General features: G+C 41.7%; 1 protein-coding gene across 1 annotated transcript in view; it reads left to right on the top strand.

The window, feature by feature from the left end:
- side-II (sidestep II transmembrane protein) overlaps positions 1–15,774 on the top strand; it is a 401,395-nt gene that overhangs the window by 334,885 nt on the left and 50,736 nt on the right. Inside the window, exons 7-8 of the mRNA XM_074086222.1 lie at positions 815–959; positions 1,644–1,774. Of these exons, the coding sequence (XP_073942323.1) occupies positions 815–959; positions 1,644–1,774 (276 nt within the window). The remainder of the gene's footprint in view (positions 1–814; positions 960–1,643; positions 1,775–15,774) is intronic.

The raw sequence follows: 15,774 nt of genomic DNA, 5'->3' as shown, positions 1-15,774 counted from the left end.
TGCGTGACAATACAATAATTGGTAGTGACATCCTGGTAGTCCGGCCAGGATCAACGTCTCCACTGAACGGAACTCTGCAACGGTTAATGGCATTGACTTGGATATGCAAATGTAGCTATGTGTTAGTTTTAAATAATTTATTTATAAGTAGCGCACAGGCATGATTAATAGTGGTCAATTAAACTCGTGGATCAATAAATGATCTATATTTAAGTTTTTTGAAAAATTTACAAAACAAAAGTAGCTTAGTTTCGTGAGTACAATCGAACCTTGAATTTAAAGTCCCATAGTCAAGATAACCACAAGATAGCCACAGACAATGAGGGCTATCGCGAATGAATTCGCCACTAGAGGCGCTAGTGTAGCGTGAGGTCTCTGAAATGTCAAATCTCATAGTTTTTGGGTGAGCTATGCGGGTTTATTTATAATTAGAATAATTTTGTGAATATTTTGCAATATTTGAAATTAATTATGGCAAATATGCGTTCCGGGGCAATGTGTTTTGAGACAGTTTTGTCTTTCGGAAACTTTTGTCCTCCCTTTTTTCCGAACAAAACGGGGACTATGCAACACTGTGGCATGCTCGATATTTTTATGGTACGGTTTCAAGGTGTATTAAGTATGATTTTAATCTAAAATTTGTTTTCACGCCCGTAATAACAGACTTTGAAAGCCATACTTAAAAACCTCACGCAACAGTGCGCCATCTAGTGAGACAAAAAACGATAGACCTCATTGTCACGTTGGTAAAAAAGCGTAGCGGTCTGTGGTCGATGTGTTGAGTGTGTTGTTGAAGGGTATTGTGTGTCGGCAGGAGGAGGTGCGGGACAACTTGACGGTGTCGGTGATGAGCTTCGTGCCCACGCTCGAGGACGACGGCAAGGCCATCAGCTGCCGCGCCGAGAACCCTAACGTCACCGCGCTGCACCTCGAGACCTCATGGACCATCAGCGTCGTCTGTCAGTACCCTAACTCTACATATATTGTAAACTAGATATATAAAATATGGTAGTTGAATTTAAATTACATTGTGCTTTTCATCCACGTTGCTTTAAATAAATCGTACTTATCAAAGCTCTATTACGGTCCCGTGGGAATATCGGCATAAAAAGTACTCTATGTGTTATTCTCGACGTTCAGCTATCTGGATACCAATTTTTTTCCAAATCGGTCAACCTGATTTAGCGTGAAGGATTAACATGCACACATACACACACACACACACACACACACACACACACACACACACACACACACACACACACGCGCGCACACACGCACACACTGGAAAAAGATCATGATGATGATATAAATAATGAATTTAAAAAAAATATCACAGCCTGGTAATAGACAATCAAAACTTAATATTGAACGTTTACTGCATAATATATTACAATGACTTTATTTTACACCACCACATGTAGTAAGCGATACAAAAACAGATACATTCAAGGGCATAAATATAGTTACCAAGACGTTAAAAATATCCTTACAACTTTATGCCACTAACTAACCATATAATAAGGTCGATACATATATTTGACGCTATGACTGTGTAGATATTTATGCCCTCGACTGTACACAGAGTTAATTATGTCCTGCTTACATAATAAGGAGTAGTTGTGAGCAGTATTTGTGCGCAGACCCGCCGGTGGTGCGGCTGCGCCTGGGCAGCACGCTGGCGGGCGGCGACATCAAAGAGGGCGACGACGTCTACTTCGAGTGCCACGTGCGCGCCAATCCGCCCGCGCGCAAGCTCTCCTGGCTGCACGACGTAAGTCACATACAAACATACAATCTCCTTCCCACGGGTCTAAGCATACTACTAGTGACATTTTTGGAATGGCTGGTTTACCTATTGGCCCATATCGGCTCGCATAACTACTTATTGACAGTCCGAATGATCGTTTGTCATAATATTTTGTTCTCTGAATCCAGTAATTGTTCAGCATTGTTATAAAACAAACCTAACCTAACCTAACTAAGCAAAGCGTGTGCTATGGATACTAGGCAACGGATAAAAATACTTATATAGATAAATACATACTTAAATACATATTAAACATTCAAGACTGGAGAACAAACATTCGTATTATTCTTACAAATATCTGCCCCGGCCGGGAATCGAACTCGGGACCTCAAGCTTCGTAGTCAGGTTCTCTAAGCACTTGGCCATCCGGTCATCTAATTAACTGTTTTCTTTATTGATGGCGCTTAGAATCAAGTATATCTTCGCATCAACGGATATTTTTTAGTGTTGTAATGTTGCAAGTTCTCCAGTAAACATTTGATGGCGTGACGTAATCCCGCATTTTTGTCATCACATTCCAAACAATGGAAGCGTTTCCGCCCTAATGAATTTACGAGCGAAGATTAACAAAAAACAATTCGGCCGTCATTCACATTTTTAATCGCCGCAATCACCGTCATTCGCTTTTAGCTTCAAATGAATTCGCTGGTTGCGACAAAAGATTAACAATAACAAAGTAGTCCGACATTATTGTTGGAATAACAATGCGGGGGGATCAAGTAATAGATGGCGGTGTACGGTCCGATAATCGCTTTGTACTGTGACGCTCGTGTTTTAATCAGCGGGGGCGGGCGGTGGACAACTTTTTATTTATTTTTGTTCCGTTTCACCCTTTCAGGAGCAATCAGTCGCGCGTTGTTACACGGCCCGCGACACGCATCACCGCGCAGCCGGTTTTTGTTGTATTGTTTTCCCATGTCGCGTTGTCGGTACGACGTCACTTATCGCACCGGCGCGGGACGGCTGCGCGCTCTTGTCCCTGATACCAGATGATGATAATAAACGACGTAATTGAATCCTGAGTTACTACGTAAACAACTCCTCGTCATACACTAGCTGGCTCTTTAATCTATAAAAAATAAGTTATACAAGGAATAAAATAGGGAGTTCTGCAACTGGGGATGGGGAGGGGCGAAACTGCAGGCTCAAGCAAATCCCACTTATATTATAAATGCGAAAGGTTGTAAGTCTGTGTGTTACTACATCACGTCTAAACCGCTGAACCGATTTATATGAACTATAGAACTATCCTATGTCCTTCCCCGGGACTCAAGCTATCTGTGTACCGAATTTCATCTAAACCAGTTCAGCGGTTTTGATGTGATGGAGTAACAAACAAACAAACAGACTTACAAACTTTCGCATTTATAATATTAGTGGGATTCGATTACAAATCGACCAAGGACCGCGATTACATGTGAGCTGACCATACTTTGACTCACATACGAATCAGCGGGCGTATGTAAATGTTGTTTAGTTCAAATTAAACTTTTAACAAAAACTTATATTCGTATGCCGTGCAATTTATTGAAATAAATAAATGACTTAATTTAATTTAATCATTAAAAACGTTATCAGGTGCGAACAGAATACCTGCGAAATTTACAGATTATGCATGAACCTGGACTCATTTTGAACGTGAATAACGCGGCGCCGCAGTATTACCTATGCACGTGTTCGTTTGATTGCAATTTGATTGATACAGGCAGCAGGAACGTGTGGTAGCGGAGAAGCAAGGTTTACATAGTTCAATAATCGGCATTTTGAACTTATTTTTGTGTTAGCCGACTATTTTAAGGTACAGTGATAATTTTAGCCGTCTCGGCAAACGGAATAGGCGGAGTGACGATCTTCGAATGACGGCTGGTAGAAGCTAGATACGTCAAACCGAGGACAAGGTGAAATGGCGCTCATTCGGGGAGGCCTACTGTCCAGTAGTGGGCTGCTAATAGGCCCATGATAATGATAATAAGTCGCTCAGCGAGCTATGGAAAGGGCTATGCTCGTAGTTTCTCTGATCGAAATCGGAACGAGGAGATCCGACAGAGAACTAAAGTCATCGACATAGCTCACCGGATAAGCAAACTGAAGTGGCAGTGGGCCGGCCATATCAGCCGAAGAACCGATAACTGCTGGGGTAAACGAGTTCTTGAGTGGAGACCGCGAATCGGCAAGCGTGGCGTGGGACGCCCTCAGACTAGGTGGAGCGATGATCTTCGCAGGGTAGCTGGCAGTAACTGGATGAGAGTGGTCGAGGATCGTGCTCAGTGGCGTACAATTGAAGAGGCCTATGTCCAGCAATGAACTAAGATAGGCCGATGATGGTGATGATGATGGTAATAATAATTTTCGGGGTTTAATTACGCGTCATTCATTAACCCTCTAGCGATTGTTCAAAAAAATGGCGGCGTGCTCTGCGCCCACGCGCGTATTACGGCGAAAACATCCTGCGCTCATTTGTGGAACGAGTGATATTCCGCCGCAGATTTCTCTGCACACATTAAGGCTGTAAATTTAATTGGCATCTGCGCGGCGTGATGGCCAGTCGTCCCAAGGGTCGCGTAAGCGCCCAACGACAATGTCGCCAACACCTGGATTTCGTCATATTTACGCGACATTGTAAGGTATTAAATGCAAATTGTGTGTACAATGTCCGACATCAGATGCTTACAATTTCACAGCAGCGGTTTGATGCGATGCGGTTTAGTATTTAGAGCGATGCGGAGTAAAGCCAGCACTCAAATGCTAGAGCTATTTAGAGCCATCGGAATGAGTTGGTGTCGGATCTATATGAGCGGTCATAAAGCCAGCACTCAAATGCTAGAGCTATCACTGCAGCTGCTTAGCATGGACGTCATAAACGCATGTAAATACCACCATCCACTATTGTACCTACCTATGTTCTAGCAAATAAAGTTACTGATTACTGATTACTGACGTATTCAACTATCTCAACTGTTCTCGAGACTTCGCTGTCCTCGTCTTAGGTCTGAGTAGATACTAGAAAGCTCACGCAAATCATGCCAACAAGTGCTAGAATAAAATTTCCTTTCTTTTTGCTTCGGAGGTAGGTACATTCACCAGTATTTATATCTGCCACAGCGGAGCATGCAAAAATATCTGACACGTCCTTCTGGCCCTAGAAATAGGGTCGTGTCAGATATTTATGCACGGATACACACTGCTCATAGCCCACCCACTTTCTGTGGCACGATTTGATTTAACTAAAGTCTACCAGTAACTGGCTGACTGGCCGCGTAAAGACAGGAGGATATCCGTTATATTGGAGCGCGCTACAAAATGTATGAAGAGGCCACTCGGACCGCATTAAGCTAATAGCCTGGCAAGGGGCTGCACTTCCCGCGCGCCGCCCGTCATACACGACCACTGAAGGCTACACACTTTATACACATAGGTACTCTACCTATTTTATACTCGTAGGTAGGTACATCTATATCACCCGCAACTTTCCGCTTTTGTCGTAGTAAATATAATCAACGAAATATGGTTTAAAATCTGTATTGTCTCAACAGTTGACTGACATCAGCCTTCCAATATGAGTAATGTTTTGCCTTTGTTTTCTATCGAACAATCTCGGAAATACGACTAGAAACCAAGTGCCGCTCGATTACCGTATTAAATTGCTAACGTGATGTTCATAATTGAGAAACTTTCTAGCCTATATACATATGTCGAAGTGTAATAAAGTTTCATATAAATATAGAAACAAACACATCTATCATACATACGTATAAATTGATTTTAGTTTCAGTTCTAGTTTTCCCGATGCCAAAACATTATCCACTATTATTTCTATTAATAAAAACGGCTGCATTTCATAGGAATAGTTAAAACTAAGGCCTTATTGTCTAAAGCACTCGTAATCACAATCGTTTCACCACTTCTTTCTGTCACACGGTATACGATGACGATAAAAAGAGATGATGAAAGCGACCGCGAACGCCCGCACGTTAAACTATACAGCCTCAGGACTGCTAATTTCAGAAGTCAGTCCCAGAGGATTTTCTCTCTGTATCTGGCCATCTATCTGTCTGTATCTCACGCGAAAACCGCTGCTGAACCGATTTAAATGAAATTGCGCATGGAGGTACACAGGATAATTTTAATCCGGGAAATTGTATAGTTCCCACGGGATCACAATAAATGAATTCTTTGCAGACAACAGCAGGCTTGTCATTATTTACCTAGTAACCCTAACCCACCGCACTCAGAGTCAATATTGAACCGTTGAAGGGAAATAGAGCACTAGTTGCTTTCGAGAGCGTTCTCCTTTATTACTTTACTCAGTGATTGCAGCTGCAGGTGCCTTGTGTATTCTTCTGTGGAATCGGAGTAAAGTAACCGTTGTAAAATTACAAATATTATTCAACGTTGGTTAAGTTGGTATTCATGAAATTCATATTATTGACAACCAGATAGTGAATAAATAGTGGGTAAATGTAGTAAGTATAGTAGATAGTGTACCTCGAATCGCAGTCGATAGAAGGAAGACAGAATCAGTCGATACTGCAACTTTAAAGCACAGGTTAGGCCGCTTATGGAGTACTGTTCCCATCTCTTGGCTGGAGCACCCCAGTATCAGCTTCTTCCATTTGACCGCATCCAACGTGGGGCTGCTAGATTTGTCGGCAACCGGGAACTCTCTGACCGGCTTGATCCTCTGGCAATGCGGAGGGATGTTGCATCTCTCTGCATCTTGTACCGCATATTTCATGGGGAGTATTCAGATGAATTATTCGGATTATTGCCTGCAGCTAGGTTTCACTACAGTACTTACTTCGCGTAGACGTCGCTCATTTCATCCTCACAACCTTGATGATTGGCAATCTAGCACCGTCCGCTTTAAGCGAAACTTTTTTCCACGCACGAGTAAAGTATGGAACCAGCTTCCTTGGACAGTATTTCCGGAGCTGAACAACTCAAGGATCTTTAAAAAACGAGCTTATCAGTCTCTCAAAGGGCCGGCAACGCACCTGTGATACCCCTCGTGTTGACAGGTTTCCATGGGCGGTGGTGATTGCTTCCCATCAGGTGACACACAAGCTCGTTTACCCCTCTAATATAAAAAAAAACTTAGTGTTTGAAATTCAACCTCAACCCACTTGTAACCGGATCCTTTCAGAATTTAACCACAATAGATAGTCTTACTCTATTTACGAATACTAATATGGAACCCAACTCATTAGGTATACATACATTATACATTTGTCAAAATCATAATCTTACAACGTAGGATTTTTAATATTTTTATTAATTTACATTATAAATTTAATTATAATTAGAACGACGCGTCCGCGGCAGTCCATTAACTTGCGGGGACACGTGACGTCTCGCTTACACAAAAAAGATTATTAATGTTGGGTGGAGTAGATTAAAGCGTGTATGAGAGCTGGCCTTGTACTACGAAGTCTGAAATTAGAACTTCGTATCGTGCCGTCCCACTCACGCTGATTTTATTTAACAAGAATATAAGAGGGGCGGTATGATGCGAACTGCGTATTTCGAAATAGCCGAGCTGTTTTGGCTTTTTGTTTCTCGTGGCCAGGGGATAAGGGATAACGTTTCCCTTGTATACAGTGTTACCGGCAGCCAAGCTTTTATTAAGGAGAGTCAAAGTTACGTATTTCTGTAACTTAACCGCGATATGAATTTAATTCATAAACAACAATTTAGACTTTGTTAAGACGTTGTTCTAACAAAATTATAATTGCCAGCAATGTACAGCAAAATATTGAAAAGTAATAAATAATCAAAGTATCTATCGGTTGTCATACTTGCCAATTTACATTGTAATGTACATTGCCGGCAATACGGTATTTGGCTATTTTTTATGTATTTTATCAATTAAAACTTCACAATGCCTGATATAAATAACAAAGTTATAAAGGTTTGAAATCCAAGATGAGACAGAGAAAGACATACTGGCGTCACATACGTCACACTCAAGTAGCGCCAATAATCACTATACCGAGGTTGTTCAAAACCAATATGTTTTTAACCCCCGACGCAAAAAGAGGAGTGTTATAAGTTTGACCCTGCCAAGTGTGTCTGTGTGTCTCTCTGTGGCACCGTAGCTCTTAAACGGGTGGACCGATTTGAATGCGGTTTTTTTTAATATGAAATCAGGTTTTCTAGCGATAGTTCTTAGACATGTTTCGGTTTAGCCGTTTTTGAAATATTGAACTTTGAAGTGACAAAGTCGGGGTTTGTCTACTTTTTGTTGGTATAGGTTATCAAGCTACCTAATTATGTACCTAATCGATTTGTTCGTTTTTTAACCGACTTCAAAAAAGGAGGTTATCAATTCGGTTGTTGGCTTGTGCTGAGGCACTGACTTCAGACTGGTAGAAAAATATTTTCATGGTTTTTTATAGTCGGTTCAATTTTTTGTTATATATTTTTTGATAATCCAGAAGGCAGAGTAAGGTATTAAATTCTGCTTAGCAACGTACCTAATAATAATATTCTGGTAGACGAGGACACAGCAAGTCTGTAATAATAACAATATTAGGAGTAGGCTAGGCACCACTCCACTCCACTCCACTTAATAAAAAATGTTCCACTTGCTCCACGCGGGACATATGAGACACAGTTTTTTGTGAGGAGGGAATTAGTATTAACTTATGCTTAGATCTAGATGTCAATACATTATTGTACCATTTATTTATAGCAAGAGGATTCCTCAATCTCTCTATATAAGTAGTGGAAAATTTCGTGCTCATTGTTAACGGTCCGAGTCGTAGGCGCGAAAAAAATCATCATCATCATCATCCCAGCCTATATACGTCCCACTGCTGGGCACAGGCCTCCTCTCAGAACAAGAGGACTTGGGCTATAGTTCCCACGCGGGCCCAGTGCGGATTGGGAACTTCGCACGCACCATTGAATCGCTTCGCAGGTTTGTGCAGGTTTCCTCACGATGTTTTCCTTCACCGTAAAGCTCGTGGTAAATTTCAAATATAATTCCGCACATGAATTTCGAAAAACTCAGAGGTGCAAGCCGGGGCTCGAACCCACGACCCTCTGCTTGAGAGGCGATAGGTCAAACCACTAGGCCACCACGGCTTAATAAATTGTGAAATATAATTATTATCTAGATTCTAGATATTATTCTGTATTATTTATTATAGAATTTTCCCCCCTCCCCCGCACCCACTACGCTACGTCACTGCCGCTGTGACAACCGTGATGGCTCATGTTGTTTGACCTATAACTAATGAATTTGGTAGGTTTGGTCCTGCTCACGTCTCTTGGATCACCATTGTAGATAGTACAATACAATACAAAGACTCTTTATTGTACACCAGACCAGACATAGTAAGCGATACAGAAAACAGATACACAGAGAAAAAATTACAAGGTAAGCAAAAGCCGGCCTTATCGCTTTAGACCCAATGCCTAGTACCATGTATTTATTAATTTCCGAGAAATTGTTTGTCTGGAAGAGATCGCTTTTTATCGCTTTTTCGCGCTTTTAAGCTTACTGTACAACTTTTTACACAAGCAGCCTGTGGGCAAACTACACGCAAAAGCAGTAGTATAACGCTCTGCGTATTCAATATAATAACGCGTTCAGGATGCTGATGGGGCTACCGCGATTCTGCAGCGCTTCGGGGATGTTCGCGGAGGCGCGGGTGGACTGTTTTTACGCCATAATGCGTAAACGATGCGCATCTCTGGCCAGCAGAGTCAGGGCTAGAGCCAACAGCGTCCTGCGCATGATAGCAGACAGACTGGATTGCCCGTACGTTAACCAATGCTGTCAACTACACTTGCGGCGCAATACCTAAATGTTGTGTTAGTGATGTTTTGTTTTGTTTGTAGTTGTCCTTCTGTATGTCTTAACTAACACTAGCATAACTTTTATTCAATTGTATTACTAACTCAATGATTCAAGTTGGTCGAAAAATAAATTATTATTATTATTATTAGCGATTAGACCGCCTATTGTCTACCTGCTTTTTTTTTATTTTTGTAATGTCACTGTACTGCTTTTGGTGATCAATAAAGAATATTTGTATTGTATTGTATTGTATTGTATAAAGATATACATCATTAATCGTCATGCACTAACTTTCGTGACGCCAGTGTTTCTACGACTCTCTTAGAGTGACGAATACCACTTCAAATTACAACAGCTATTTCACCGCCGACGCTGTTTGATTCCGCAGCCTTTTTCACCAAAATTGTATTTACGTCAACACCGGTTACCAAATTCCGACGCAACATTTTATCACGTTAACCCTTGTTGCGTTCGAAGTCCGCCAACTTTTTTAATATCAGACGCTTAGAATTTAATTTTTATACCGTCAGGGCAAGTCCCACGAGTCGGCGGAATCTCAAACACAGCAAATGTCGCTCATCAATTACCCGCTCGCGGCCGCACCGACCTCTCATTATTAACTACCCTCGAATGAGCTGTCAAAATAATAAGACGCGGCATAAATTTCGCGTCTTGGCCCGTCATTTCCTTTTGAATTTATGTATTGTAATCCCCGCAATTACTCAACGCTGCATCCTCCACGGCTTATGCCCAATCATATTTTACCCGTCGAATCTCGGAGCTCTGATTACAACGGGCTCCCAACTTCAGAGCGCTTCAACTAATGTCATTGTGGTACTCATTTAACTGCACGATTCCGATCGGTTGCGAAGTTATAACAATGTGCCTCCGCCCGGTGCTTGCCGCGAGTGCACATTGTTGCACTGCGTAACCGCACCGCAGTTGCTTTCATTTTATCGGTGCTATTTTCAAGTAGATTATAGTTCCTGGTTTCAGAATATCGTACACTTTTTAACCCCCGATGTGAAAAGAGGGAATAAGTTTGACCACTATGTGTGTCTGTGTGCCTGTCTCTCTGTCTGTGGCACCGTAGCTCTTAAGCGGGTGGACCGATTTGAATGCGTTTTTTTTATTTGAAAGCAAGTTTTCTAGCGATGGTTTTTAGACATGTTTCATTAAAATCGGTTCAGCCGAACTTTGAAGTGACAAGGTCGGGGGTTTTCCAACTTTTTGTTAGTTAGGTTATTATTGATCTTGTTTTGAATGTTTTTTTCCTACTTATGTAGATTAGGTAAGTCATTTTTATTGGCCGGCAAATAGTCTATTACTGCTGGTGCTGGCCAAAGACCTCCCCTTTGGATTCCGTACTCGCCCTGTCCGCACTTATTTCGCCCTCACCGCATCTTGGAGCAACCACTGAGTGGTAACACGCGCTCACTTGTCTGGGTGCATTCGGTAGACGTAGCCAACATAGTTCTGTTTCATCCTGCTGGTGGTGATAATGGTGCAAGTTTTGGAGCGCCGTAAGGTGATTTGGACTCGATCCGTCCTTTTAAACATAAAACAAAAGCATAGTAAACACGTTACCTATCTAAGAAAGTTGTAGGCCTCTTGGTAATAACATTATATACTATTTTCAGGCACTTAGACTAGTTTTTTCGCAACAGCACAGTATTAACCTGCCCATGACAGTCACAAGACTCGTAGACGTCTCAAAGTTGCTACGTCGTAGCGTCCTCAGTCCACAAGTTTTGAATCTTCGTCTCCCTAACATTTGGGTTGTGACATTATGATATATGTACTGTGCCGAGTTTATTCGGCGACGCGTCCCTCGGCCAGTTCTCGCGTAATTTCCAATCAACCGTCTAAGGTTCCGCCGAACGCTTCTCCGCCCATACCTACCGAATAAAGCCCGAATATAATAAGAAAATAGTAAAACAAGTAACAAATGCAGCGAAGTTTATTTCCGCGCCAGTGAAACGCTCCCCGAAGTACGGGGAACTAGTTAAATAATGATTTGTTTTACGAGCGCCGCCCCGCCGCACAAAGGAATACTCATATTGAATCCAATAACAAAAAGATGCGAGTACTCGCGGAGAACATAAGCAAACAGTGTTATCAGGTGGAAAATTCTCTCTCTTTATTCGTTAATGGCAGCTATTTCCCCGAGGGTCGAGGGGGGGGGCGATCATCCGCGTGGTTGTGCGGCGTCGTGCCGCACGAAAATGGACACGCTTGATTCGATCATTCGCGTTTCTTTCACGAGTGATTGATTCTGCGATCGCCTCGCGATACTGTCGGCCCCCCGCGCCCCCCGCGTCCCTCGAAAGGATTGCGCCCGAATTCGCAAAGGTAAAGCCGGCCTCATTAAAAAAGGAGCAAGACGCCGCGCGATCCCCTAACAATTAGCGCGCCGCGGGTTCCGCCGGACCTTTTTTTAACGAGAGCGTGTCGGCTCCGAATAAAACATTTACACAAATGAGAAACAATCGCGCCCGCTATTACCCGCCCCGCGCCGCCGGAAGCATCTCTTAAAAGTTTAATGCTCGTAAAAACAAATAAATATAGCTCATGGTAACATTCCGAGGTGGAACTCGAGCGCCAAATTCCAGGCAGAGTGAAGGAAAAGAATCATAAATGGTTAAATTTTGTTATGCTTTATTTTCAAACACGGACTCAAAACGGCGTTTTTACTTGGCAAAGAAAACTTTGATCAATTAATTTAGACGTTTCTTTGCGGAGGTCCTTCAATTAACAACCTTTAAGGTTGCAGTTAGACTTATCGTCATTGAAATTCTGTTTGAAATGAGTCGTACCTGGCTACCTATATACCTGGCTATAGGTACTATAGTGAAGTGCCGCTAGGCCTGCACTCGCGGTGAGCGATGACGCCAGGTTACAAGCATCTAATCAAGGTGCCCGTGTCGTCGCCAAATCTCTAATTAGTGCCCGCCCCTATAACCCCCGCTAACCGATATGATAACCCACCTCAAATGATAACGTTCAAACACTCAAACTGGTTGCTTGTTAGAAAAACTGTTTTTGATTTTTCTTATTACAGATGACATTACTAAACATGTTTTTTTTTAGCCCGTTAAAGTGTCCCACTGCTGGGCAAAGGCCTTCCCTTCTTTCCGCCACTCGTCTCTATCGAGAGCATGCTCCTGCCACTCTATTCGATATGCGTCCAAGTCATCCCGCCATCTTTTCTTTTCGGCCTGCCCAATGGGTAGTGATTTGGGCCCATCGCTGTGAGTGCATGCGGCAGACATGACCAGCCCAGTCCCATTTTTAGTAAGTCGTTAAAATTGTTAAAGTTCCTAACGTCGAGGGAACGGCATTAGAGATCTCTCGCCAGACAGATTATATGCCTTGGCACCGAAGTCCGAAGGAAGACAATGGAAAGTCGTATTTATACATCCGAGTTGAGAAACTTCGATAGTGCGATTCACGTTCTAAATGAGGTTGGTTATCAGCGCTAGCTACTTTTGCGTCGTAGTAGAAAGTTCATCAATTCGATAACTAGGTGGCGCTAGGATCGCCAGACAGTAATTTATCTTAATTTGTGCTCGAAAAACACATATCTAACTTTGATGTAATTTCTCTTTTGTCTTCAGAAGAATGAATGTTTTATGTGATGAATATTCACAGTGTTCCTGGTATCTTTTTCCATTAGGCGTTCCAAATTATTACAAGAAGCTCGATTTTCTCCTATCTCATACTCGTTCAGATGTTTCTAGATTAAGTACGAATGTTGTTAAATATTCAGAACTGAAGAACTAAATTATATGGAGTCATTTCGTAAAAAATTTTTTTTTTGCTATTTTTACGTACATTGTAGTAATTAGTAAAGATAAGGTAAGATAAGAATCATTTATTCGCTATTCGCAAAAACAGTTTTGTAGTAGTTAGGACAAAACAAAATAATATGTATATTAAAAATCTGGACACGTTTCGAGCTACAGATTAGCCCGAAACATTTGTCGAGCTAAACTGAATTTAAGACGTGAGTTATCCGTTACAATATCATTTAATATGAGTGAGTCTCATTACTGTAGTTTCATGTTCAAAAGATCCATACTAATCCTATTTGTTTGTCCCATCACGCTTTCACGCTGAAACTATTCGACGGACCGTGATGAAATCTAGTAAAGATAGTTTGAGACCCTGGAATAGTTTTATCCCAAAAAATTGAACAGTTACTGCGGGCATGCGACAAACAAACAAGCAAACTACGCAGCCAAAGTCACGGGCAACAGCTAGTATTTAAAGTTAATACGGTAAAAAAACAAACACCATTGACAACCGTTGAGATCATGTACAAAAGGCGAACTTATCCCTTTAAGGGAAAATAATTACATACATACATACTGAATAAATACAAAATGGAATGCACAGTCGACAAATTGAATCATGATCCAGGGTGGAACCTTTGTGCTACTAATGTCATGTTGACATCTCATTCTTTTGTCAAGGAAATCATAATGAAATTGACTATTAAAAGGTTCCACCTCGGGTCATTATTCAATTTGTTTGACTGTACAACAATTGAAGGTGCGACCAAACCGCTGCTTAAAAAAAACGGTGACGGCACGGAATCGCAGTGACGCGTCGTAAACTTCAGGTCTTTACCGAACAAAAGTCGTGACGTTTACGGCACGTCACTGCGATTTCGCACCGTTTGCATATTATAATCAGCGGTATGGACAACATGCGATAAAACAGTGCGCATCCGGTGCGTCACTGCGATTCCGTGCCGTCATCGTTTCGGCCGCACCTTTAGTGTCCAACTTAGCTCGTTCGTGGTATAGTTATGACTTTAGTGGTTAGATCAAGATCGTTTTAAATCCTCAAATCAAAACCAATTAAGTACAACATTCACAACCAATCTAAAGGAGTTTGCCAGGTTCACCAGCCGTCAGATTGTTCGCTCCACACCACCTCCAGATCGTCCAGCATCCCACAAATGCTGTAAACACAGACTCCACACATTTTTTTAATTTTAATGCCCGCTTTTCAATTCCTTAATATCTTCCGGCTTTTAAAATGTCTCTCATTTTTCCTTTCTCTAGAAACAACAGCGTCATCGGGCGTAAATGGTTTTTGTTTGTACCGTGTTCGGCGACTTCATTAGTTGAAATTAAATTTCGTATTCTTCGTTACGCCTCTCCACTCATGCATTGGTCCTCCCCCCCTCCCCCCACCCCGCATCGGCTCTGAACCAATATCGGGAGCGTGACTGCGTATTTAAACAAACCACTTCGCTAAGTGGCGTTAGAATTTCATGCGAGGGGAGAAGTCTTCAAACGGTTCGAACGCTGTTCTCGCTGCTAACTTTTAATATAAAACAGGGATATCATTAAGAGATATTTGTACTATTTAAGCCATTTTACAAGCTTTTATTTAACTTGCAATATATAATGTATCTATGTATGTACGGGTCAAATCTTGCGAGTTGAATTTCACCCACTTTCAGTGGTCGGATTGACTTGAAATTTGGCATACTTATGTACATCTGGTGACAATACATTAATCTAGTAGTGACATCCTGGTGGTCCAGCCAGGATCGTCTCCGCAGGATAGAAATCCTCAACGGTTAATGGTATCGACTAGAAATTTGGTACGGAAATGTAGTGTGTATGACAATGCAAGTCAAAAAGTACAGTCGACAAAAAGCTTGTATTAAAAATTGTTTTTTAACAAAAAACTTATTAAGAGTTATGTATTGAAAATGACAAAAACAAAACCCTGGTCTCAAACTTTCAGTGCCTAATAAAAACTTATAATTTGTCATGGATGTACCTACTCGTACATAATAAATAATCACTCTGACAAAGTGGTACAACTAAAGTGGTACCTCACCTTAATAAACGTACGTGACGTACGTCGTTTTTTTTTTGGAAACTTGTATCTTTTAGACAGGGCAAGTAAGGCTAAAATTAAAATATTGCATTGTAGTGTATACTAGCCGTTGCCCCGACTCCATCTGGGAATAACGTTGCATAGTTCTCGCTATCCCGCGAATACTATGCAATTTTCCGTGACACAAGCTATTCTTTGTCTTACCCAGAGCCGCCACTCTCTTGCCAAATCTTGTCTAAATCAATTGAGCGTTTTAAACGTAAAAATATAACAGACAGGCAGATGGACAGACAATTAC

This window comes from Choristoneura fumiferana, chromosome 3, assembly GCF_025370935.1.
Source record: "Choristoneura fumiferana chromosome 3, NRCan_CFum_1, whole genome shotgun sequence".
Lineage (NCBI taxonomy): Eukaryota > Metazoa > Arthropoda > Insecta > Lepidoptera > Tortricidae > Choristoneura > Choristoneura fumiferana.
The sequence above is the reverse complement of the archived record's forward strand: the minus strand, read 5'-3'. Positions and strand labels throughout refer to the sequence as shown.